Raw genomic sequence first — 25,197 nt, 5'->3', positions numbered from 1 at the left:
TGCGAGGAGGCCCCGGTGTTGGCGAAAAGGTGCCTGCTGGGTCAGGGTGGCGGGGTGCCCCCTCTGGCATCTGGTTTCCCCGGAGAGTGAGCCCAGGCTCTGCAGCTGTGCTGAAAGTGGAGCTCATCAGCCCCGTGTCCTGGGGGCTGCACAGCCAGGGGGACAGCTCCCACGTGGCACCACTGAGTCTCCTCGCTGCCAGTTGCCCACCCTCCACCCCTTTGGCCTCACAGAGCAGTTGAGGCCACTCTGGGTAGGGACAGTCCTCATGAAGGGAACATTAGGGTCTGGGAGAATGTCACCGTGACCTTGCGCAAGTGGTTTGTCTTCTCCGGCTTTGTCCCTCCTTGAATCAATGGAGAGTGAGCGCTTCGGGTTCTGGTTCTGCCAGTGAGTCGGGGTGAGTTCCTGAAACATGACCTGTCAGGCTCCTGCCAGATGTCAGAGGGCAAACCACGCTGCAGAAACGGGGACACTGAGGCAAGGGGCTACGTCAAACTCACGTGCAGCCAGTTACCTCCAAAAACCCCAGTGGCGGTCAAGCATGGTGCCCCCGGCTTTGTGGCCACAGCCCTGTGCGGTGAGTACGAACGACACACAAACCCACCCGTCCAGTGACATACCAGAGACACACGTGCCCAAGCTTGAAAGAGGGTTTAAATGAACCCATGTAAACTGTTCCCTGTCCCCCACCCCCGCCCCCGTCCCTCTAACATCTCTGAGAGCTCCCAGCTCCTGGCAGAAACCCCAATTCCACTGGGATTGACTTAATCTTTGCATTCTCTCCCCAGAACTTATTTTCACTTCAGCGAGGGCCAGTGGCCATCTGCTGGGACCGTGAGCTAATGCCACCGGAGTTCTCCGTCCCTTGGATCTGGGAGGTCCAGACCCGGTGGGGCCGAGAGCTGAGAATCCCCCGTGGGCAGGATGCTGTGGGCGGAGCAGGGACCGTCCACACCAGTTAGAGGCCCCTCAGGTGACGAGGAGGCAGGGGTGACCAGGACAGAGGCACCTATGTCTTCTCACTGCTGGGGGAAGATGCAAGTGCCAGGGCTGGCCGGGGACCTGCCCGTCCCCCCCCCCCGCTGACCGCTGCCCTTTGTCCTGGTCCTACTGGTCAGGCCAGATGGCCAGCATTCAGCGAACCGTGGGATGGCAGGGGAGGGAAGAAGTGACCATGACAAACCTCCAGACTCGAGGTAAAGCCTGCTCACCTTGGGGGTCACCGGCCCCCCTACACCTCCATCAGGGCCCAGGCTCCGTGCAGCCTCCCAAGGGCACGGGTGAGCCTGCACTGGCTGCCGTCGCTAAGCTGGAGAGAAACCGCATCCCCCAAACTGCCACTCTCCTGGCTGTGCATGAGGGGGCTGCGGCTCTGATGTCATCAGAACACGGCTCCTGTCAAGCCTCGGGAGCTATTCTTGGTCTAGAGAACACACCTCTGCCTGGTAGAAGTCTCTAGACTTCAGCAGGCTCTTTATAAATAACTTAGAAACCTGTCATGTGCCAGCAGCTGGTTAAGTACTTATTTCTTTTACTCAAGATGTTAAGAGTCTTGGTGTTGGGGGGCGGGGGGCACACCCTCCCTCCCTGGTGAACCTCGTAAATATTCTTATAATAACAGTATCGATCACATCCATGCATTGAACTGACCTGCCACCCGGAAATGAGGTCCCTTGTAATAGTGGACAGCAGGGTGCGTTCTGTGTTGAGCTGCCCCTAAATCCGGAGCCATTGCAGAGGTAGTTTCGATGCAGCTGGACGGCCTGGGTTCAAATCCTGCCTCTGCCACTTGCTGGTTATGTGACCTTGGGGAAGTCACATTGCTTCTCTTTGCCTGTGTGTGGTCTTCTCCGAAACCAGAGGCCAGTAAAAGAACTGAAACAGAGCAGCGCAGGTGAGCCCCTGAGGGTCTGCGCTGTCCGCGACGGAGTGAGAGGCCCTCTCTGAAGAGGTTCTGTTCTCCCAGTTCGCCCACAAAACAATGGAGAGCTCACCTGGTCTCCATGACTGGCTCACTCACCAGCATCAGAAGCTGTGTTTGAACCTGCGTCCAGGCCACTGGAGGCGCAAGGTCAGTGGTGGAGCTCTGCTGCCCCCTAGGGCCTGGGGCGGGAATCAGACACAATCCAGGTGCTCAGGGCTTCTTCCCACCTGCGGACCTGTGACCACCTGGGAAACCAGCTCCACCCCACCCACCGGGGGGCGCCATCCTCCACCACCTGCTTCTTTCACCTTGAGACCTTGGGCAACGCAGCGTCCCCTCGATGAGCTCCAGCTCCTTCATCTGGAAAATGGATTTCTAGGATTAGCACCCACTCTGCAGAAGAGCTTTTTAAGGGCACCGACCCCGGCATCAGGGCGGGTGCCCTCTTCACAGCCTGGGTCAGGCAGCCCCCTCCAAGAGCAATGAGCCGAGGCTGGACATTCCCGTGTTCCTCCAGATCTCTCTCCAGACCTCCCAGAACTTCATCTTTGGCACAGGTCCTCTGGGGACTTCCCTTGGTTGTTTGTGTGTCAGTGTCTCCCTCAGTGGATGCTGATGTCCTCGCTGGGAGCAGGTGCCCAGGAGAATTGGAGACACCCCTCACCGCCCACCCCCAGGCATTATGGAGTAACTCGCTGCACAGTGACGCACCGGCTGGTGACTTTATCCAGGTGTTTCCCACGTGTTCTCACATTTGGGATGGAGCACCACACCGGGTTGACCTCACAGAGGGGCCAGGGCCTCTTGCCGGCTGGCTCCAGGAGCGACATGACCCCAGGGCGCAGCCTCTCCCTGGCCCCCTCCGGTCTGGTGGCTCTTAATTATCAAGGGGCTGCTCACCCCTTTCTCTGGCCCCACCGCCCCATCGCTGGACCTCCACCAGGTGATGGAAGAGGAGGAGCCCAGATGTGATTCACTTAAGGGGAAGCTTGCTGGAGGAGGTGCCCAGCTGATGTGTCACTTTCGGACCACAGTGAATCCCCCTCCCAAGTGCCTTCTCCTGTCGGCTCATGCTCCAAAGACCAGTTTTAAATTCTTTCTGGAAAATGCTTCTCAGCTGTCCTGGACTCCCACCACCCTCTTCCTTCTCTGAAAGGCCAGTAAGAGCAGCAGGAGTGGGGTGCAGCCACAGTGGAGTGCCCCGAGAAAGTTCTCCGTGTGAGCCGCGCCCCTGGCAAGTGGGCAGAGCGCAGAGCTCGAGGGGGCGGGGGGCAGTACGGGCAGCTACCGCAGTTCAGGGGTGCTGCTCTGAGGAAAGGGGGCTGTGGATTCCAACTGGGAGCATGTGAGGGTGTCTCTCATCAGACCCAGGGAATCGGGGCTTGGAGGCTGCCGGCCCGTGTCCAGGGTTCATGAAGGGGACCTGGAAACTTCCATCAGCAGAGTGACTATTCAGGGTTCAGCCGAGGTCCCTGGATAAATGAACGCGTCTCCCTGGCCCAGGAGCGAGTCGCAGCATCCTGCACTTGGCCGCGGGCGCCGCCGAGCTCAGGATGGCCCCAGCGCGTCTCTAATCCCAGAGAATCGGGGCTCAGACGCCACGAGCCGAGCGGAGCACAGCCCTTGGCTTGTTTTCACACCGCATCACGCTGGAAAGTAACCCGCGTCTAGTTCGTATCTCAAGTGTTTGAAACGTGGAAGAACATGGCATCCTCTAACAGAAAGGTTTCGTGATTCCGATTTTACAGGAATCAAGAAGTCAGTTACGGCCGTGGTAACCGTGGTAAAAATACGTAACGTGAAACTGACCATTTCCGTCTTTTTCAAGAGTGCAGTTCGCCGATGTGAAATAACTTCACATGGTTGTATTGGGCTTTTTTTTTCTTTCGTTTTTTACCTTTTAACTCATAAACCGTTGGGTGAATGCTGACTGAGGAAGACTCCTCTCATCCGTGCGACTGGACGGATTTTTAACTAGAGAGTTAAAAACTCTCTTGAAAGTTACTAGAGAGTTTTTACTAAGTTTGCGAACAGTGTGCCGCTGTTTAAGATAATTGAAGGGTTGCTGTATTTAAAAGTTCCATGCATCAGACACGTAAGAATTCATGAAGTGCTTGGGAAGGTTTTGAAAAATGCTTAAGAAGAAATCAAATATATTAAATTCATTAGTGCCCTTAAAGTATTTAAGAGACTTTAATAAAACAGTTTTTAAAAAAAAACTCTTTAAAGTGATTGCAGAACATGGTCAATTTATAAGCAAAATAGGGAGATTCAACACAAAACCTTAGGGAAGAACTGGGTTTCTAATTCGTATTTGTAGAAAACAAAAATAGAATATTAACTGAAAATGAATCAACAGAGAGGTCCCTGAATAATCTTTGGCAAAAGGCTTTAAGGACACCCCAAAAGGCCCATGTTGACAAATAAGTGCTTTATAGCCTTCGAGCCATCTGGGAAACAGCACCTCCCCAGTCGGTGGTTCCTGACCTTGGCTGTGCATCGGGAGGCCTGGAGGGCTTGTTCCAGTCCCCAGGTGGCACCGCCCACAGCCCCGAATTCCTGAGTGTGGGGCCCAGCGCTGCCTCTCCAACAGGTCCCCAGGTCTTGCTGGTGCAGCAGTTCTGGGGACCAGACTTTGAGGCCCCTGCATGAGGCCCGCACGACACCCACAGAGGCCAGACACTACCTTCACCAGCTCCTGCCATTCCTTGGGCCTCGAGTCCTCGAGTCCTCTGGCTCTAGCACGAGAATGACAAAGCGGCACTTGTCCCACAGGGTCCAACCGCCATGTGTGTGGGGCCAGGCTCGCAGTGTAGGGCAGAGGTGACTGTATTATACTGATGCCCAACATGGCTCATAGCCTGGGTGCCTTGATGTCCTCCGTGCATATAGTAGGTGCTCAAGTAATGCTGGTGTCAACGACTGTACTGCACCTTGCCCACTCGCTGGGAACCATCAGGGGTCGGCTATACGAAGCAATACCTATGCGCTACTCTAGGCGGCCCCCGTGAGAACACCTGGGTCTCAGGGTTTGCTTTCTCCGCGAAGCTGGAGACCTGAAAATGACCAGAGGCAGAGGACAGCGAGGCTGGTCTGTGCTGTTTGCCCAGCTGTGCTTTGCAGAGATGTGTGATCCCTCTCTGTTGAATGCTGAGTGACCCGAAAGGCAACACAGGACTTAGTAGAGCAGAGCCCCGGCTGCAGGGTGGAAGTGGTCAGACCCACGGTGCAGGGGTGTGAGGCTCGGTGAGGGGCACCGCGCACACAGTGACCAGCTGCACGCCTGCCACGGAGAAAGCAGTGTGAATTGTGACCAGCTCACCATCCAAGTGAAGAGTCCCTTTGAAGACAGCCTGGAGACTTCTCAAATGCGGGCTGTCAGATTCGGGACGCCTGCTCTTGGGGTGCGGCTGTGTCACCCTGGTGAGGATGTAGACTTGGTAGGGCCCCATGTCCTCTCCAGTCCCCTCAGAAGAGACCACCGGCGTTCTCCCTCCCTGACTGTTCTGACACGAGAATGTCGCGTCATCCCACCCATAGCTCGTGCTGTTCTCAGGTCTCGGATGGGAGAGTCGGAGGGAGTCCACAGCTGGACTCCTCCAAGACTGACAGGAGGGGACAGATGGCTCCCCCTCGGCCGGGCCTCGGGCCTCTGGTTCCCTGGAATCTAGCTTTTCACCACAAAACTCAAGGTTCTGCATATTTGATTGGAAAGTAAATAGGAAAAGGATTCAAGATTGGGAAGTCGCTGCAGGAGGAAATGTACTAAGCTGCCTTCTCTTTGTTCTTGTGAGCACTTATTTATGTAATAATAGAGTAATAGAGCATTATTTAGGTTATTTAGTATCTGTTAGACTGCAAGTGATGAATATTTGGTGTAATACACAGACGGGTATTATCCCTCTTATCAAGAAGTTGGAGAAGGGCATTTCTAGGGTTGGTACACAAACCTAGAGTAAAGTTGGGGCTCCAGGCCTGCATTTCTGAAATTCTTTGGGACTTCCCTCATGGCTGTAATGTGGCTGCTGCAGCACCAGACATCACATCATCTCTCAATAATATTCAAATAAGGAAGGAAACAAAAAGAAAAGGTCCTCTCCCTTCATCATGGAGCAACATCTTACCAAACTGTTTCTACAGACTTAGTGTATGTCAGACTGAGTCACACACCCTCTCCCAGGCCAGTTGCTGGTAAACTTCATTACCCGAACTTGGCTTTAACCTCTCATAGTTACTTTGTATCCTGGAGCTACAAACTCTTGGTTCTATGAATAAGAATGAAGGAAAAATGGCTGTTGAGTAGGCCACCAATATGCAAGCTGCCCTGGGGTCCTGTTAGGTACCTCGTTTTATGTGATGTCCTTTTAACCAACCACTAAATATTTCCCAAGTGCCTCCTATCCTCTCAGCATCGTGCTAAGCACACGAGGATGACCTCGAAAAAAAAGGTGAGACTAGAGACAGTCCACACGACCACGTCTCATTATTGCAGGGTTGGTGAACTACGGCTGACCCTGTTTTTTAAATAAAGTTGTATTAGAATACAGCCAGGCCGGTTCGTGTCTGTACCGTCGATGGCTACGTTTATGCTACAACAGCAGAGCTGAGCAGTTGCAGCAGAGACTGTCTGATCTGCAAAGTCTAAAATATTTACTCTCTGTGCCTTTATAGAAAAAGTTTGGCACCCCTGCCTTATTGTGATCAGTCCCATCACTGAAAAGACAGGGGCGGCTGCCTTTGGGTCGATACTAGTCTGGCTGGAAGATGAGATGCACAAAAAGAGAAAAAAGTCGACATTCCCCATCACTAGGCTCTGTATGTCGGGAACACTTTTGGGGCAGCTCTTGAAATGGATCGCTACTTCCCGTCCCTAAAGGATTCCTTCCGCCCGATGCCGGGTTAAGCACAGGAGGCCAAGGGTGTGCAGAAACGGCCCTCCCTCGCCCTGGCCGGTTTGGCTCAGCGGTTAGAGCGTCGGCCTGCGGTCTGGAGAGACCCGGGTTCGGTTCCCGCTAAGGGCACGTACCTCGGTTGCAGTTTGTCCCCGGCCCTGGTTGGTCGTGCGGGTGGCAGCCACTCGATGTGTCCCTTCACATCGATGTTTCTGTCTCTCTCTCCCTTCCTCTCTCTCCCTCCCACTCTATCTGTACAAAAAAATGGAAAAATATCCTCGGGTGAGGATAAAAAAAAAGAAAGAAAGAAAGAAACGTCCCTCCCAGCCCGCAGGGGTCAGGCCGGGGCAATGAGGTGGAGCCTGCACGGAGGGCCAGGGCCGGCGGTGGGCAGAGGGAACGGCCTGTGCAATGGCCCAGAGGTCGGCACGCTGGGGAAGTCCGGGCCTGGAATCTCAGGCTGACACAGATCGTCTCTGTGCTGGGGGCGGGCGGTCAGCCGCCTGTGCGCAGGAGCTGGGACCTCACCCACGGGGCAGCCAGGAGCATGGAGCAAGGGAGTAACTCGAGGACGCACATGCTTTAGGAAGATCAGGTGACAATGGTGACCTGGACCAGGGTGGTGGCAGTGGGGACGGACCCAGGTCCACGTGGTCACCTAGGCAGGCCCTGGTGGTGGAGGACTCTGAGCAGTGAGAGGGGTGGGGAGCCCCAACATTTCCATGGGGAATGCGCAGTCTCATCCTCATGGATGGAGGACTCTGAGCAGTGAGGGGGTGGGGAGCCCCAACATTTCCATGGGGAATGAGTTTCAGACGCAATCCTCATTAGCAGAGGGGACCTGGAAGACCCCCCCTGGAGAGGGACGGTTCTGATTCCCTGAGGAACACTTTGCAAACACAGGGATAAGGCCACATAGCAGATGTCCCTCCTGTGAGCCCTCTGACTTACCCAGTAAGTCAGCCTCCTCGTTGTGCCCCAAACACCACTGATGGGGACGTGGCAAGTCATTCCCAACACGCACGTTCTAGGCCTAAGTGAGAAACAGCCAGCCCTGGCCATGGGGGCTGGGAGGGGAGAAATGTGTCCTTTCCCTCTTGAGTCACTTACTGGAACCGGGAGTCCAGGTTTGAGGTGCCTACGACATCCCACAGACAGTATCTCGGAAGCGTGGCCTCCCTTGCGTACCTTTCCCAGCCTGTTCTTGTGGATTCGTGGCACATTCCACGAGGCAGTGGTGCGTGACTGAAACCTCCCGTCTGAGCCCCTGAACCGCACTTGACACTGGGCCACCCAGGGGCAGCAGCATTTTCATTTAAAATAAAATGACAACGGAGAGACGGCCTCTCTGGGCAAAACCGCCGGGCCCTGGCAGGTGCGAAGGGAGCAGATCGGGAGAAGAAACAGGACCAGGCGAGGGAGGGGTGCAGACAAATCTCTCCCCGCTGGGGCTCTGCGCAGCTCAGCAAGATAAATGACAGAAGCAGTAAAGCAAGCTGGGAACAGATTTCGCTTTCTTGTGAGTCACCCGGGGAAGGAGGGTGGAAAATTCCCTCTCCCCTCTCTCTCTCGTTCCCAAATGGGAACACTGGTTCCCCAGAGGGGACAGCAGAGCCTGGGGTGTGCGACCAGCTGGCAGGACACCTGGGCCATCTTGCGCAGCGGCTCGGTCCCTCCTGGCCGGCAGAGCCTTCTCTTGGCAGGTCTCAGACTGCGGGCGCTCGGTGGTCTGCTTCGGGCCCCTCTGCCATCAGACAGCGGGGGACTAACCCTGGAGGGGCCTAGACCGTGACGCTAGCGGAGTCCATCACCACCAGATGAAGCTCTGAAACATTCGCCCGAGATCCCAGACCCTCCCTCGCTCCGGAACCATCTGTTTCTCTCTGTTTCTGTGCGCACAGTGCTGTGCCGGGGGAATTCTGCCTCCTTCCCACAGGGCTCACTTTGGGATCTCAGCGCCACCGATCACAAAGCTGGGACCTCAGACCCGGGGCCAGCCCTCTGCTCGGCAGCAGCTTGTCCGCCCCCCGCTCTCAGCAGAGGGCGAATCCAGACTGAAGCGACTGGACCCTGGTCAGTGGTCCTCAGATTTCAGGGAGCGGCGAGAAAACGAGGTGGAAGTCCTAGCACACGCGGGGGGGATCGTAGCTGTTGATAAATAACGTACTCGTGTACGGGGGTACGCCCGCGAAACCGAGAAATCAACACATTTGGTCTGTGTCCTCTGAACACCTTTGGCTGGCAGCTTCTGATCCCTGGAAAGGCAGGATGACGGGGTGCAGACTGATACCCCGTGCTTTGGCACAAGGCGACAAGGTGTGTGCCCTGCGTCCACCCCCCTGGGTCACACTGACTCGACCAGCCTGCACTCGCTGAACTGTCATGAGCAAGATCACTGAAAATCATAGACGCCTTTGGAGAGAGGGTGTCCAGGAGGGTGAGGAGTCAAACTTCACCAGCAGAATTACCTTCATCTGCTCGGGCTGCTACAGCACAAACACCACACATTTGCTACTCACCGTTCTGGAGCCTGGGGTTCGAGGAGACCCCAGCAGACTCGGGGTCTGGTGAGGGCCCGCTTCCCGGTCCACAGATGGCCAGCCTCTTGCTGTGTCCTCGTGGCAAAGGGACGAGGGGACTCTCTGGGGTCCCTTTTATAAGAACACTAATCCCACTGTGAGGGCTCCACCCTCATGACCTCATCACCTCCCAGAGGCCCCACCTCCAAATACCATCACCTGGAGGGTGAGGTTTCAACATGTGACTTTCAGGAAGACAGGTCATTCAGTCTGTGTGACATGTCAAGAGTCTTGCGGCCCAGCAGAGCTGGGCTGGGATCCGGGCCCTGGTACTCGGTCGCTGTGCCGTTTTGGGCAAGTCACTCAAATTCTCTGAGTGCGTCAAACTGGGGTCGTTCCAAGTGCTCCAGGGTGGGCCCAGAACAGGGCTCAAAGGCTGGGAGCTGACTCCGTGTGGCGTGTGTGCTTTCTGGCTCACAGACTTTGCTCACGGAAGGTGAATGGTTTCATTTGACATTCTAGAAGCCTCCGTGGGCCCAGAACAGTGACCTCGGGAGTTCACACTGAGGTCAAGAAGGAAACGCAAGCCCCCTCCCCCCCAAAAAAAACCAGCAGAAGGAAATCCTGCTGGACATGGAAGATGCCAACCGGAGGGTGGGTGAGCGGCTGCCCCTGAGCCAGGCGGGGTCTCAACAGCCACCACATTACACCCGTGGCCACCTCCAGTCCGGATCCCCGCCTCGGGTTCCCGGCGTCACGGAACCTCTGCTCACTGTGTTGTCCACGTGACGGGGTCCCGGTCTGGAGAACAGAACCTGAGCAGACTTGTCACCACGCAGCACGGTGGCCCCGTGCCCGGCGACCCACGCCAGGACTGACAGGCAGCTGGCCGTGAGCCAAGCTGAAGCTTTCGGGGACGGTGTCAGCTGGGCCGAGGGACTTGGCCGAGTCCCAGCAGGCAGTGCCCCAGCCCTGACCAGGCTTCCGGCCGGGCCTCTCGAGACGGGGGCCCGGGATTCTGCAAAGCCAGGCTCTCGGAGGAGAGAGGCTGCCAGCTTCTCTGCCCCGGTGAAAGCAGACGGCCACGAGCCCGGAAACGGGGGCTGTGCTACCAGCACTAGAGGTCGCGTGGTGGGACGCATGGCCCGTCCCTGGCTCTGCAACCTGGGTGGGCCGAGAGGTCCAAGTCGAAGGCACAGGACAGGTGAGAGGTGAGAGTGTGACAATGTCGATGCATCAGGACGTCACTGGCTCATGCCTGTCACTGGAGGCTCCGGGAGACCCCAACGGCACCGCTGGGGCCCAGGTCATCCACACAGAAGTAAAACACAGCCCCGGACAGACCTGAGGTGGTCATTCTGGATTATTCCCCAGCCCACATCACTGTCTTGACTCGTCCCGTAGATTGGATGAGGGCACTCAAAACTGAGCTTCAGGGCAGAACTGGTCTCAAATGTTCAAATCACGAGAACGAAAAACCCCCCAGGGACCCAGGGACCCTTCTGGAGGTGAAGGGCATGTTCACTGCGTGAATCGAGGTCACGGGAACACAACCGTGTGCGTGCAAACTCACCAACCTGTACACACTAATTAGTGCCGCTTTTCTGTGTACCAATTATACCTCAATAAAACTGGGGGGAGGGGGGAGCAACTTCCCTTAAGAAGCCTCTGTAGGTTTGGAATAGGGTTTCCCCAGACTTCCAGAGCGTCAACTGGCCCTGGCAGGTTTGGTTCAGGTTAGAGCGTTGGCCTCTGGACCAAAGGGTCGCAGGTTTGATTCCCGGTTAAGGACACACACCTCAGTTGCGGTTTGGTCCCTGGCCCTGGTCGGGGTCATGCAGGAGGCAATCAGGCAATGTCTCTCTCGTATTGATGTTTCTCTCTCTCCACCTCCCTGCTTTCCCTTCTATCTACAAAAAAAAAAAAAATCAATGGAAAAATATCCTCGAGTGAGGATTAACAAAACAAAACAAAACAAACAAAAACAAAAAACAAAAGCAGCAGCAAACACTGCCACGGGAGGGAAGGAGACACTTTTTCGAGCAGATCAGAGTGGCTGAAGCCGGCCAGCAGGGGGCTCTAGGGCAGTAACTGCGGAAGAAGGAAGGTTGTTGAATCCCAGCTGAGGAGGGATGATAACAGTAGCGAGGCATTTTGTGTCGGGCAAGAAAACCCTGCCGAGGGAGCCGTTTGGGGGCAGGAGAGACTTCGGCCAAGTCCGAAGGCCTGGGCTCGTGTCCCTGCTCTGAAACCCTGCCAGGTCAAGTCACTGAACTCATTGGTCTCATTATTTCTATATGTTCAATGAGGGTCAAGGGACCCGTTAGTTTTCTTTTTCAAAAAGCTGATTTTAGAGAGAGGGAGGAAAGGAGAGAGAAACATATATGTGTTGCTCCTCATTGATACATTCATTGGTTGATTCTTGCAATGACTCAAACTGATCAGGTTTTTTGTTTGTTTTTAGGAATATCTAGAAGGTTCTGGAACCCAGTCATTATAACACTAAGCAAAGACGGTGAAACGCTGCCTGTACACAGTGGTCTCTGGAATCCGTTCTGGGTGGCAGAAACATCCTTCCGGGTTCACTACGGCTCCTGGCACAAAGGTGGGCCCATTAAAACACACTCAAAGCAAGACGGCTGTGGTCACCAGTGGGAGGGGACCCACAGCAGGTCTTCCTCACGCCACCGCCCAGTGGGACTCGAATTCTCAGTGGGACGATATCACCCCCAAAGAGAGAATCTGGTTCTTGGGGGGGAGAGAAAAATGATTACTTTTTTATATTTTTTAATTTTCCTTTATTGACTCTTTAGAGAGAGAGAAAGTGAGAGGGAGAGAGAGATAGAAACATTAATAAGAGAGAACATCGATTGGCTGCCTCCTGCATGCCCCCAACTGGGGATTGGGCCCACAACCTGGGCATGTGTCCTGGCCAGGAATTGAACCGGTGACCTCTTGGCGCATGGGTCGATGCTCAACCACTGAGCCACACCAGCCGGACCAATTGCTCTTTTAGTGTGTGATGCACAGAAATGCATACAATAGCCAACATGTCATGGGGGTGCACAGCAGCTCTGTTAACAACGGCTGAAAAGTGGAAACAACCCAATGATGTCCATCAATAGCTGAATGGATAAACTGTGGTCTGTCCACACGATGGAATATTATGCAGCCATAAAAAGGAATGAAGTACCGGGCGATATGTGCTACGATGTGGATAAACTTTGAAAACACGATGCTGGGTTCAAGCAGCCAGACACAAAAGGTCACACACTACATGATCCCACTTGTATGAAACGTCCGGAAGAGGGAGAGCCATGGAAACCCAAAGTGGGTCGGGGCTGAGGGAGACATGGGGAATGACTGCTTCATGGGGGTGGGGTTTTACTTTGGGGCGATGACATTTTTTGGAACTCGACAACATTGTGAATGTACTAAATGCCACTGCTCTGTACACTTTAAAATGGTTCGCTTTATGTGATATGAGTGTCACCTCAATTAAAAAGAAAAAGATCAATTTCCTGGGGGAAGGTGATTAGGGGGAAAGATGGTCTAAAATAAGGCTCCTGGTGGTGGGGGTGGCAATGCTGGAAAGAGGGTTGAGAAAGATGGGGGTGGAGCATGGTATCGTGGGGAGTCCCCCCCTTGACGGAGAACAGCACCATGTTGTAAGCAGTGGATCATTAAAGAATTCTCACACCTTAAGCTGGGAGTGTTCTGGAGATGAAACAATGAACCCATTCAAAGGGCTCCCCGAGTTCCCCCCAATTCAACGGCCTGAATGTGAAAACTTCCACGAGGGATTCTGTCGTTTTACGAGGGGCGGACAGGACTTCTAACCTTGCCAGGATTCTCATCCCCCGCCAGCCCCCACCCCAGGTCTCTGTCCTTCGCCCTGCATTTCTTTTCCCAAGTTCACTGACAACTTGCTTGGCTCGCTCCGCTCCCCAGAAAAGCTGACATCATCGTGCTCGGAGTTTTTGCACAAACAGGAAGTGGAATTTCCTATGGAAACTTCAGTCCACTTGAAACTTGAAAACAACGGAGCAGCCCTGGCACCACCCAGCCTACACAGTGCCGCCTTGGCCGCCAGGGGGCAGGGCGGGGGCTGGGGGGCTGTGTTTGGGGGTCGTGCCTGTAAAACTGTCAGTCTGCTGAGGCGGAGCCCCCGGCACTGCAGCTGGTCTTGGGAAGTGGCTGGAAAGAGACGGGGGACCCTGTGTGGTTACTCTTTGCTGATGGCAGGGTAGCACGGGAGAGAAACTCATGCAAAAATGAACTAAAGTGAAGTCAGCAACCCCGGCTTCTGATGTTGAAAAACTCCCTAGGTGGCCGCTTCTGTGCGCCCACAGCAGGAGATGAGGGTGAGAACCACTTCGAGTGACGGGGCCCTTGAACAGCGAGCCTCCGCTTTGCCTCGTACGGATGAAGGTGGCACTGTTAGGTGGGGGGGAGAGAGAGGCCCGGGCAGAGAAGGAAGGAGACCCAGCCGACTGGGAAGTTCTGGGAGACCTTGGGGTCTGATTTCTGACAGACAGGTGAGCAGCCTGCTAAGTTTGAGGGAATCGTTGCCGGAGGGGTCCCGGGCTTATTGCACACATCTTTGCCTGGCCCCCAAACGTGACCAGGGAGGAAACGGCTACCGGGGAGGAGGCACCCCAACACCCACTTGTGATGTCACCCAGGGGATTTGTCCCAGAGGGCAGGATCAGTGCGGGGTGCTATGGGGCAGGGAGTGTCTCCCACAACGCCCACCCGGCAGGACCTCAGTACTACAGGAGCTGTGCTGTGTGTGTAGGTACAGTGGAGGTAGGACAGGGTGGAGCCCCAAACCTCCAGCCCCCTGCTGGGCACACAGGCCGTTCCCAGCCTGCTCTGGAGTTAGGCTGTGGGTCTGTAACTTGAGTCCCGAGGCAGTGCTGGGTGTCCGGTCTCTCCTTCCCGCCGCCATCTGCTGCAGTGACTATGGATTTAAGATGACGCAGCCTGCAAGGAGACCCCTGGCTGCCGGGGGGTCACACTGCGGAAGAAGCCAATGACACAGGCGATGTCTGTCGCCTCAGCCAGCCTGAGTTACGGAGGCTGCCTCCCAGGGAGCGGGGTGCTCACCCCGGGAAGAGCGCACCGGTGCCTGAAACAGGGCAGGAGCCGTCAGCCACACGCTCCTCGCCCCTCCCGACCTCCCGGATGTGAGTGGAAGTGCGGCTCGGCCTGGGCTTGCAGGGCCCCTCCCTCAGGAGTGTCCCTCAGGCCGGGCCCCTGTGGGCTGGGTGGAGATGGCCCAGGGGGCGCCTGCAAGTCTGCACACAGACAGAGAGCCACTGCCTGGGGCCGCCCCGCCCACCGTCCCCCCCCCCCCCCCGCAGTGTCACTTCAGCAAGAAAGTTCTTGTGTGTTCGAGCCAGCGTACATTTTTGGGTCTATTTATTACAGAACTAGCATTACCCTAATACAATCATCGCTAAATGGCCATAATACATTTATGCTATAATTGCACATCATTTTAATCACCGAAGGAATGTCCTTTTCTCTTGATTCTAGGTTTTCAGAAGTGAAAGGTAAGAAGGTAAAGTTGCTGCAAGGCAAAGGGTACAAACGTTGCGAGGTAGTCGGTAGTGTGGCTGTCAAATGCCAGGCTTCCCACCTACGAACAAGCAGGGTGCGTGATTCCCCATCTGTACAGCGGGCGCCAGGCAGCCCCGCCCCGGCCGGGCTCAGCGAGCGAGGGCCCGCGGCCGCCTCCAGCCTGCGGCCTCTTTCTGTGCAGCCCTTGAGCTCAGAATGTTTTGTACATTTTTTAAAAAACAAAGAAGATGTGACTAAGACCATACGCAGCCCAAATATTCACGACCTGGCCCTGCCTGTGGGTTGCTGGGGGCCGTCGGCCGCTCGGGCCAGGGCCTGGCTCAAAGGGAGCAAGCGAGGCAAAGTGACACATGCAAGCAGCGGTGAGCGGCTTCGGAAACAAACTGCCCCCAGGTGAGCGGTCGCCCCTTCTTCCCAGAAACAGAAGACAGACATCTTGGTTGTAACGGACACAGATTCCTTCGAAGGACAGAGCTGCTGGTGGTTCCGTGTCGCGTACCTGGAACATGGACTGAGAGGGCCAAGTGTTTCCCCTTCGCAGCGAGGGGACTTGACGGCGCAGAAGCAAGCCTGGGACGTAAAAGCGCAACTCAACCTAACACGTTGGGGAAGACCGAAACACCTGACATTTTAAAATCAAACATTAAGTAGATACGATGAAATAGTAAACTCAGAGCAACAGCGTTCAGCGCTGGGTCTCGCGGTCAATCAATGCACTCACAGTGATCCACAAGCGTGCGGGCAGACAACAGAGAGGCCGGCCGCCCGCCCGGGGCCGCGGGGACCTGCGTGCGCCCACCGGCCAGTCCAGGGTCTGATGCCGGAAGACGGGCACGCTGCACGCTCCGGGACAGTCACAAGGCTCGAGCGCCGAGGACGGCCGTGAGAGAGACCGCAGCGCCCCGACCCCTCCTCACAGCGTGCTGACATCACGGAGAGCCCGGCTCCACGGGCATCCTGGGCAGGAGGTACGGCACACAGCTTCGGGTGGACGCGAATGACGCACCAAGAGCGTGGGTTCCTCGCTGAGCTTCCGAAGTTCTCGTTTCACAAACACTTTTAACATGATGAAAAGCGGCAGTCTTTGCTTTATAACCAGATACTCTCAAGATTACTTGCGAGCGTATAAAATTCACGTTTGGCAGGAAAATCAGTCTGAAGATACCCTGTTCACTCACCAAGGCTAAGAAAAATTTCGGCAGAGCACATTTTCGCCTCGTTTGATCAGAAGAGCGGCGAGACTCCCGCCACAGGTCGCGGGGGGGCTGCTGTCCTGGGACAACATCGGGCAGGCCATTTCTGTGTCTCTCTGGATCAGTTCCATTTATTAGTCATTGTACAAAAAACAGATCTTGGCATTCATTGGAAGAGAAAAAGAAGTTACTATATCCAAACAGTTAATATTTTAACATTGCAAAAGTTCTACTTTGTATAATAGGGCTTTTTAAAATGGAGAAAACTTTGGAAAAATTTTTAAAAAGAAACTTGTGATTTATTAGAGTACAGGTTCCAAAACACGTTTTTAGAAAAATATAAAGTGCCCAAATACCAACTTACACAGGTGAGAGGCCTCCTGCAGCCGCATGAAGCCTTCATGAAGGAACATTTGAAAACAGTCTAAAAACATATTTACATTGGGTCAGTAAAGGGAAAACCATCTTTCTTAGTGCTGATGTGACTCTACAAGAAAAGGAAATCAAGCCAGAAAACCAACGATCATAATTCTCAGCATGCATCTCGGTAATGCATCTCGGTAATCTTTACTCCACATTTTCTCATTTTCACCTTTAAATGACAGTAGTGTAAAACCCCCAGCCGCGGGCAGGCGGGCGCTGAGTGGTCACAACTGCAAGTGCAAGTCCACATCGCCTGACTTTGGATTTGACGAGGAACAATTTCGAATGCAAGTCCACATCGCCTGACTTTGGATTTGACGAGGAACAATTTCGAATACAAGTCCACATTGCCTGACTTTGGATTTGATGAGGAACATGGACACTGGACAATAGCAAATTCAGGCTGGAAGAAGTCGGCTGGCCAAATCTCCATCTCTTTCTAACAATTGCTTACCTCAGCCATCACTTGCTATCAGGTGTCTCGGGTGGTGTCCCCAGACCTCAGCCGTCCCAGGTTTCCGAAGGATCGGCAGAGGCCGTCATCAGACATGGAGATGGAGCTGCACGCAAATGGACACAAGCAGCGAGGAGACTGGATCCCTGTCCCCTAAAGCCTCATCTCAGATCAGCTGGAGTCTTTCAAACTCAGAGGGGAGGGACAAGGCCCTAACTCCAGACTTAGCCTCCACTGGTGAACTACAAGGTTCGCTTGCTGGAGACCTGGGGTTCGGGCGGCGGAGTTCCAGAGCCGCACAGACTTGGAACCTTCAGCACCAGGCACTAAGAACGTGGAGGAGCCAGCGTGGCCTGAGGACAAAGTCGGACGCCCCGGACGTGAGCACAGGCTCCGCCGGGTGCTTCCATGGCCACGGGACTCGCGAGCGCAGGCTGCTCCCGTTTCCTTTCTCACTGCTGGGACTCTTACGGTGAAAGACGTTTTCGGTTCTACCCTGCCACATTCAAAAAGGTCTTAATGTGAGTCTCAGGAATGACGAGGGGCACAAGACCTCCTCTTTTCACTTTCGTAAGTCCAGTATTTCTTCTGGGTACAAAAGTGAAATAGCATTTTTAGGTCTTTGAAGACCTCAAAGTATAATTTCTAAAAGCAAACATTTAAAATTTTAACATCAGATTGTACTTCCTACTATAAAGAGAACCCATCACTGATTCGAGAGCTACTCATGATACTGGAGTCTTAAAATAAAATTTAAAAAGTTAAAGGGAGGATAAACAGAGAAAAATCCATCACCAAGGTCATTATTATGCATTTCCTCAAAGACTTTCATGTAAGAAAATGGAAAATTAATGATTCATAGAAATAGGAGCATAAATCCAAGAGGGAAAATTATTATTCTTCTAATTCAAATACAGAAAAAGGTAAGTGCCTGGAATCTGTTTCACACGTTAGAAAATAAATGCAAATGAGTGTTATTACTACTAGTTTGTTCATCTCCAAGATGCTGCCAAGATCACTTAGCTTCACCTCTGAATAAGCAGCTAAACTCAGGGTATAAAGACGAACAAGCCCGGCGGGGGCTGCGCCTGCTCCAGAGATCAGGCAGGAAGTGTGGCCGGCGCGCGGCCATCTGCCCAGCAAGTGAAGTGATCGGAGGTAAGTGCGAGACAGACAAATGAGAAGTGAGCTAAGAAGGGACTATAAGAGTGTCGCCTGTGCGACCTCGTGAAGACAGAATGTCACAGACTGTCACCACAGGACAAGCAACGAGCCATGCCACTGAACACAGTGCCTTTCCAAGGAATTCACTAGTGCAGGCGGAGAGCAACACTGTCTTTGCAGCTGAGGAGAGCAGAGAGTTCAACTTAGGGGGAGGCAACCAGCGCTCCTGGCCAAGTGGCTTTCCTGGTGGTCGGCGGAGGCTTCGGGGTCCTGTTCTCTGGGCAGGTAGCAGCAGCAGCAAAGGTGCAGTGTCCCCTAGGAGACTTCACTCCGCGTCCTCCTTCTTCGCACTGTAGATGTTCTGCACCGTCTCGTACACGGACTCCAGGTCCTCCGGGTAGCGGAGCTCGAGCTCCGCGTTCGGGACGTAGTGAGTGCCCGTGAACTCCGAGAAGTAGCGTCCGACATCCGGGTGCGAGATTTCTTGAGGCTCCACGTTATATTCCAAGTTTTCTGTTGATAAAGAGGCACATTCTCGTTAAAATGGACTTTCCTGTGGCATCTTTTATCCAACGAATATCCTAGCAACCGTTTCTGAGTAGCATTTTGAGGAGGAAAAGGAAAGACAAGATGTTGAAGGCATGCGGAGGAGCTAACAGGAGAAAGGCAGGGAGTGGCAATCGGGGGACGGGAGATGGTGGCCTGGGGCCCTCAGCAGCCCCAGCAGTCTCCTGGGGGCTGGCACACCAGACTCACCATGCTCCTGACTTGGCCTCACACAAGCAAACGGACGAGGGTACCCGAGTGGCTCCATTTCACCAGTGGATACACCTCGGAAGCCCCGCATCCTCTGGTGGCCAGTCTCGTACCTGCATCCTTCCTGTCTACTAATGTGAGCCTCGCCCACGCAGACCAGTCTCCGTCCACGGACATGGTTATGACATCTGTATAATCTCCTAGAAAGCCATGCTACCTCCACACCTGTTCTCTACGCCACTGCTAGAGGATGAAGTAAAAATAAGACCCCTTTAAAACGGAACCATGGAAGAAAACCGGTGACATTGCAGGTGAGGGATTTTAAAGGCTGAGATCCTTTCAAATGGCTTCTCCCCAAAACACTGTTCGAAAGTGACTCTGCATGGGCCCCACCTGGGAGAAGCCAAGCCTCACCCCTTGACCTGGCACCAGAGGGAGCTGGCCAGCAGACCTTCTGCCTGACTGTGTTCCAGGGCAGCCGGCCCCCTTCACACGAAGCCACACTTCGCACAGCCTATCGCTGGGATGGATTCCCGCGAGTCTGTGCAGAAGCCTGGCCGCCAGGCCGGCTCACACCCTCAGTGCATGTCCTGAATGTCCTGACATGCACCCAGGACACCCGGTCCGGGTGCACAGCCCCAACACGAGGAAGCTACCTCAGCATTCCTTATGACAGCACCCCCAGCAGGTCACAGTGAAGAAATGACGACACAGCAACTCAGTGGACTGCCAGGGGAACGCCAGGAAGCGCCCAGGAGGCGATGTGTCTGGGCTGCGGCATCACAAGGCACAGCTACGCCTTCGAATGGCTTCTTTCAGCCGGGCACTTAGCTGGTGCCGCCAGAAAACGCGGGGACTGTAAACAACCTCGAATGTCTCAAAATGCCACTGGCTGGGAAGATGCCCTTTCCCGCCCACCTGTCCCTGCCACCCCTCCCCCAACGAGTGAGGCGGCTTATCCTGCTTGGGGACAGGACCACAGCCTGGAGCCTCAGCCAGGTCAGCTGCCAAGGGCCTCCTAGTTGCATTCTCTTGCATATGTAGGCAGACGGTCAGAGGGAGGGAAAAGAATCGGGGGTGTCACCAAGAGACAGAAGTCCCTTTACTCTAAAGCAGGGGCGAGGAGCCTTTTCTGCAAGGGCCATCTGGATATTTATAACATCATTCATAGGCCATACAAAATCATCAACATGAAAATTAGCCCGCTGCATTTGGTCGGGTTAATTTGGTGAGGTGTGATGTCAGCCAGTAGTGATTTCACGGGCCTTGTAATTCAGCCCGCGGGCTGGATGTTCTCCACCCCTGCTCTAAGGGACCACGTCACCTGTCACCGGTGGCAGGACAAAGATATTTCAGGTAAAAATAATTCAAGTGGGCAACTTAGAACAACCACTTTGTTGCCAGTTCGCAAGAGCAGCGGCTCCCGATCGGGCCCATTTTGCCTCGGCCGGGCCGCGAACACGTGAAGACATTTCTGGTCGCACGACCGGGCGCTTCAGGCACGGAGCGGCCAGAGGCCAGGGAGCCGCCGAACCAACGCACAGGCCAGCCCTGCACAGAGAACTTCTGGCCCAAGGGGGGCTGGCCCTGCTCTGAAGAAAGTCAGACGTCTGTCTCAGCATCTCTTCTCTTCTCCTCTCTCTTCCTTCCTCTCTGTCAGTACAACAGCAGCCCGGGCCGCCGAACCCTTGCTGTCCGAGTGCTGGGCGGAAGGCAGGAGGGTGGAGGCAGGTTCCTGTCTCGAATCCTAAGGGCAACAGCCCGGCAGCTGCTGCCCAGCACTCTGAACGTGGGCCCGAACCAGAGGCAAGCGCACAGGCAGAACGTGGGGACGGCACGTGGGGGGACAGGCCGCGAGGTGCTCACGGCCCGCTCCTGGCTGTCAGGGGACATGGCCGAATTCAACGCATCTACCTGCCTGGGCTCCGAGCAAGGCAGGAAGACTGTGTTAGTGAAAAACGGTGTTATGGATAAAACAAGATGGTAGGTTAGCAACTATGTCTTATGAGGGGAAAATAAATCCCAATCTACTCAACAAAGTTCCTAAAATACTGACTAGAAGAGAAATGAGAAATCTTAGTGATACAAATGATGACACATCATTTGAGCAAAATATTAAACAGGAACTACTTAAAAATCCTGGAAAAACCTCGAGAAGTCTTTTTCATTCCCTTGAAATTTTCAGAGAAATGTGTCTGCTGATTTTATTTTAAATTTTCCAGCTGCCCAAAACCATACGAACACACTGGTGTGAAATCATGGGGACGCTGCCTGAGCCTCAGGGGCGGCTGCCCTGGCCTGGCCTGGCCCCTCCCTGCCCGAGAAGAAACCACGATCCACCCGTGAGCTTGCCTTTCCAGTCTCCTGTGAACACATGCACGTATCTAAATGTAACAGCGTGACGCCAAGAGAACCCAGGACTGTTTGTTTGTTCACACAAACGTACAGCCACCGCCTGCCTACAGCTGGCTGACTTCCTCGGCGCTGAGCATCCCTTAGTCTGGACACCGGCCCTTTACCAGGAGTCCTCTGACGACACGGACCCGCAGGGACAAGGACCGCGGGCCGTGGGCCAGCATGTCGCCAGTGGAGGGCCTGCCCAGGCCAAGGAGAACAACACTGGAGAGTGTCACAGTTAAAAGAGAGCCCTGGCCGGTTTGGCTCAGCAGATGGAGCGTTGGCCCACGGACCAGAGAGTCCTAGGTTCGGTTCCCACTAAGGACAGGTACCTCAGTTGCAGTTTGTCTCCAGCCCCGGTTGGGGTCATGTGAGTGGCAGCCAGTCAGTGTCTCTCTCACATCGATATTTCTCTCTCTCTCTTCCCCCTTTCTCCCTCCCGCTCTATCTGAGGATAAATACAATCAATCAATCAATAAAAATAAAAATAAAAGAGAATGCTGACGGCCCTCTGACATGTCCCACCCCGGTGCCGACACGGGGGATTCTCCCATGCAGGTGCCGGAGGCTGGGGGTGTGTGTGGGACAGCAGACACGCCAGTTTGGGAATGTAGGGCACATTACGGGAACAGAACTAACAGGTGGGGAGGGCACAGGCACCAAGCACTGTCAACACACGCAAGAACTGGATGCTCACATCACAGCGAATTCCTGACCTCCCAACATGGCAGCTGCTGGGGTTGAGAGCATCTGCCTCACTCTTTCCCACAGTGACTGAGAAGGGGGGGGAGGGGGCTGAGCCAGGAGCACACCCCCTGGTGGGAACCACGACAAGTAGGATGAATATGCCAGGCGGTCTGTGCCCCGCCAGGATTCAGGTGAACGCTGACTCCCTGCTGCAGGATGGAGCTGCCTGAAGACGTGGCACACGCGTGTGGTCTACGCTCTGCTCTTTGTCTCCGGAGAACTAATCCTTACAAGGGTGTTCGTTAATGGAGTCTACCTAGGTTACTAGGATCATGGAGCCAAAGTTTGAAAATTTAGATAAGAGCTATAAAACAAAACAACTTAATGCAAATAAGTTAACCAAGAAATGGTAAAAAAAAAAAAAAAAAAAAATTTAAACAAATGTTTTTAAAATTTAGCCTCTCAAAGTCTCCCTTTGGCTAAATATGGGATAATTTGAGCAAAAAATTGTTTCAAATGATTATAACACATTGACTAAATAAAAATCCAGGGACTCTATGGGGAGGGGAGAAGTAGAGTTGGGGGGGGGAGCCCTGTTTGCATTAGTGGAGGAGCGCCAGCCGCAGAAACGCACCGTTTTGCAGAGATTGGGGGGGGGGGAGGGGGCGGGGAGCCCTGTTTGCATTAGTGGAGGAGCGCCAGCCGCAGAAACGCACCGTTTTGCAGAGATTGGGGGGGGGGGGCGGGGAGCCCTGTTTGCATTAGTGGAGGAGCGCCAGCCGCAGAAACGCACCGTTTTGCAGTTCTCACACAACTCAGGCGAGGACACTCCGCAGGTGCTGGCACAAACGCAAGGACAAAGGTCACCAGGGGAGATGGTAGACAGGCTGTCACAGTGTGAGTCCATGGGTCTCTTGTTAATTGCAAAAGGAAAACTGGCCCTTACAGTGGTCACTGTCTTAGCAAAGGGACCAAAATCCACCTCACTAGCAGCAGGACATCGGACACCACAGTTTCTCTGGATGACAGGCAATGTGACACACACAGCATCTGATAGGAGGTATTTCATCCACAAACATTAACCTGATCTCACCCAGCTTCAGGCTTACCTTCCAGTTTACACACAACACACACGAGCAAACAGTATGATGAGCCCAGAAAGTCAGACCACTTACAGGGTAACCCTGGACTCTTCATAAAGTCAGTCTTGTGTTGGTTAACAGGAGGGAGGCGGGAGGAGAAGGAATGAGGAACTGTTTTTGTTTTTTTTCCTGAGAGAGACTCAGGAGACATAACCAAATGCGGTGCCTCAATCCCGATTGGGTCCTGATTTTAAAATGAACACGTGCACACATACCTAAAGGTTACTCTGTGACAACTGGGAAACGGGCATGACGACTGACTGCTACGTATTAGGACTTCTCTTTGCGAGGCTATAATCGAGGCCACGCAGTGCAATGCGATTCTTACAACAGGTAAGACTGTCTTTAGTCACGTCTGCAATGTTCTTTCAAGTGGTTCAGCAAAGAATGAAAATCTCCATCTGTAAGTCAAACGAACGGAGAAATGCTAACTGCTGGATCTAGCGGAGGGTGTATGGGTTATCACTGTGTTCACACACTTGAAATCCTCTTCATCCAAAGTTGTCACAGAGACGCCAGCCTCTCAATCACACACCACATGCACTCATCTCCGTCTGCACTGCTCACAGACCTCTATGACAGGGGCCCCCTCCCTGCAGCTGGGTGAGCATCTGCTAGTCAGGGCCAGAGACCCCCAGAGAGCAGGGCAGATCCGGTCTGCTCACTGAGCTTATGACGGAGCAAGGGAACCAGATCACTGCGGGGGAAATACTGGCAGTGAAGGCACCATGACCCAGAGGGCAGGAGCTCAGGCAGTGCAGACCACCCTGGGGGAGGGGGCATTCAACCTGAGGCATCAGCCAACACTTGGGGGTGGGGAGAAGCCTATTCATAAAGGACAACCACCTGTGTGCAGACCTTTGGGCGTGATGATCTCCAGGACACCGAAGTTGAACCTGGTGGGAGCATGATGGGGGCAGGAACAGATGATCTTGTGAGAGAGGGTCTAGTGACCTCTGGGCCACACAAAGGAGTCTGGCTTGCCAGGCAGATGTAGCAGCACGTGGAAGATTCTCCAGCTGTTGCCAAGGAAATGCCCTGTGGGAGGCAAGCCTGGCGCCCGTTAGGAAGCTGCTACAATTTAGGCAAGAAATACTTGTGGTACGGAGAGGGGTCGGGAGACAGGGAGAGAACAGAGTGGATGCGAGTATGAGAGATGGGCATCTAGGTGGCAGAATCAGAGATGTGCTGACCGACTGGACGTATGACGAGGGGAGGGACAGAGAAGTTCAGAGATGGTGCCCGGGTGGCACCACTCCAACGAGACAAGCAGGAACTTGGGTACAGTCAAGGACTGGCAGGATGCGTTCTGGTAAGACACCTGAGCCACCTGAAGAACCCGGCTGCAGATGCCTGGGGGCAGGGCTAATTTAGGGAGGTGGGCACGGGCCCAGAGAAGAGCCTGGGATGGAAATAAGGCCCTGAGAGGGGCCAGCGTACGTGTAAACAGTTAACGAGGCCACAAGAGGGAAGCAGCTAACTCAGAGCCAGAGGAGCCCCACATGTCACACCGGGCCCTCCTGGGGTAACCTACAACGGGGTCCCCTCCATTCGGCCCGCAACCCGGCTGGCATGCCGCTGATGCCCAGGAAGCATCGCCCAGAGGCTGACACAACCTCTGGCAGAAAAAGTGGAGTCACCACAGGGTGAGACCAGGAGTTAAGAACGTTCTAAAAGCCTCAGAAAGTAAACTTTAAAAAGGCAGTCTATTAACATTACCCACAGTCACTTGGTTCGATCTGAGTTTCAGAGTGTAGAACTGACAGCAGACACTGAACGCTGTCACAAGTCATCACGTGATGTGACTAAACCTCGCAGGGCACGCTGACTTGAGACATGGAGATGAAGTCCTGAGACACTGACAAAATTCAGAACACCCCAGCCAAATACTGTTTCACCTACTCCAAAGAGCCCATTTCAAAGTTAACATCGATGTTTCTGGACACTCACATATCAAATACTGAAAGTCTTAAGGTCCCCCCTCTATAGTGGGCAATGAAGGTACGAGGTGGAGCCAGAGGCGCTGGCCTGGGTCACAGGACAAGCCCCTTCATTCC

General features: G+C 54.1%; 1 protein-coding gene across 3 annotated transcripts in view; it reads right to left on the bottom strand.

Moving 5' to 3' along the window:
* Positions 1-15,029: 15,029 nt before the first annotated feature.
* Positions 15,030-25,197, bottom strand: part of FBXO21 (F-box protein 21) — a 37,786-nt gene continuing 27,618 nt past the window's right edge. For all 3 annotated transcript variants that reach the window (XM_036276664.1, XM_036276666.1, XM_036276665.1), the window contains exon 12: positions 15,030-18,671. In XM_036276664.1, the coding sequence (XP_036132557.1) occupies positions 18,484-18,671 (188 nt within the window). In that variant the 3' untranslated portion in view covers positions 15,030-18,483. The remainder of the gene's footprint in view (positions 18,672-25,197) is intronic.

This window comes from Molossus molossus, unplaced genomic scaffold, assembly GCF_014108415.1.
Source record: "Molossus molossus isolate mMolMol1 unplaced genomic scaffold, mMolMol1.p scaffold_m16_p_22, whole genome shotgun sequence".
Classification (NCBI taxonomy): domain Eukaryota; kingdom Metazoa; phylum Chordata; class Mammalia; order Chiroptera; family Molossidae; genus Molossus; species Molossus molossus.
Note: the sequence above shows the minus strand (reverse complement) of the source record. Positions and strands in the feature narration are given on the sequence as shown.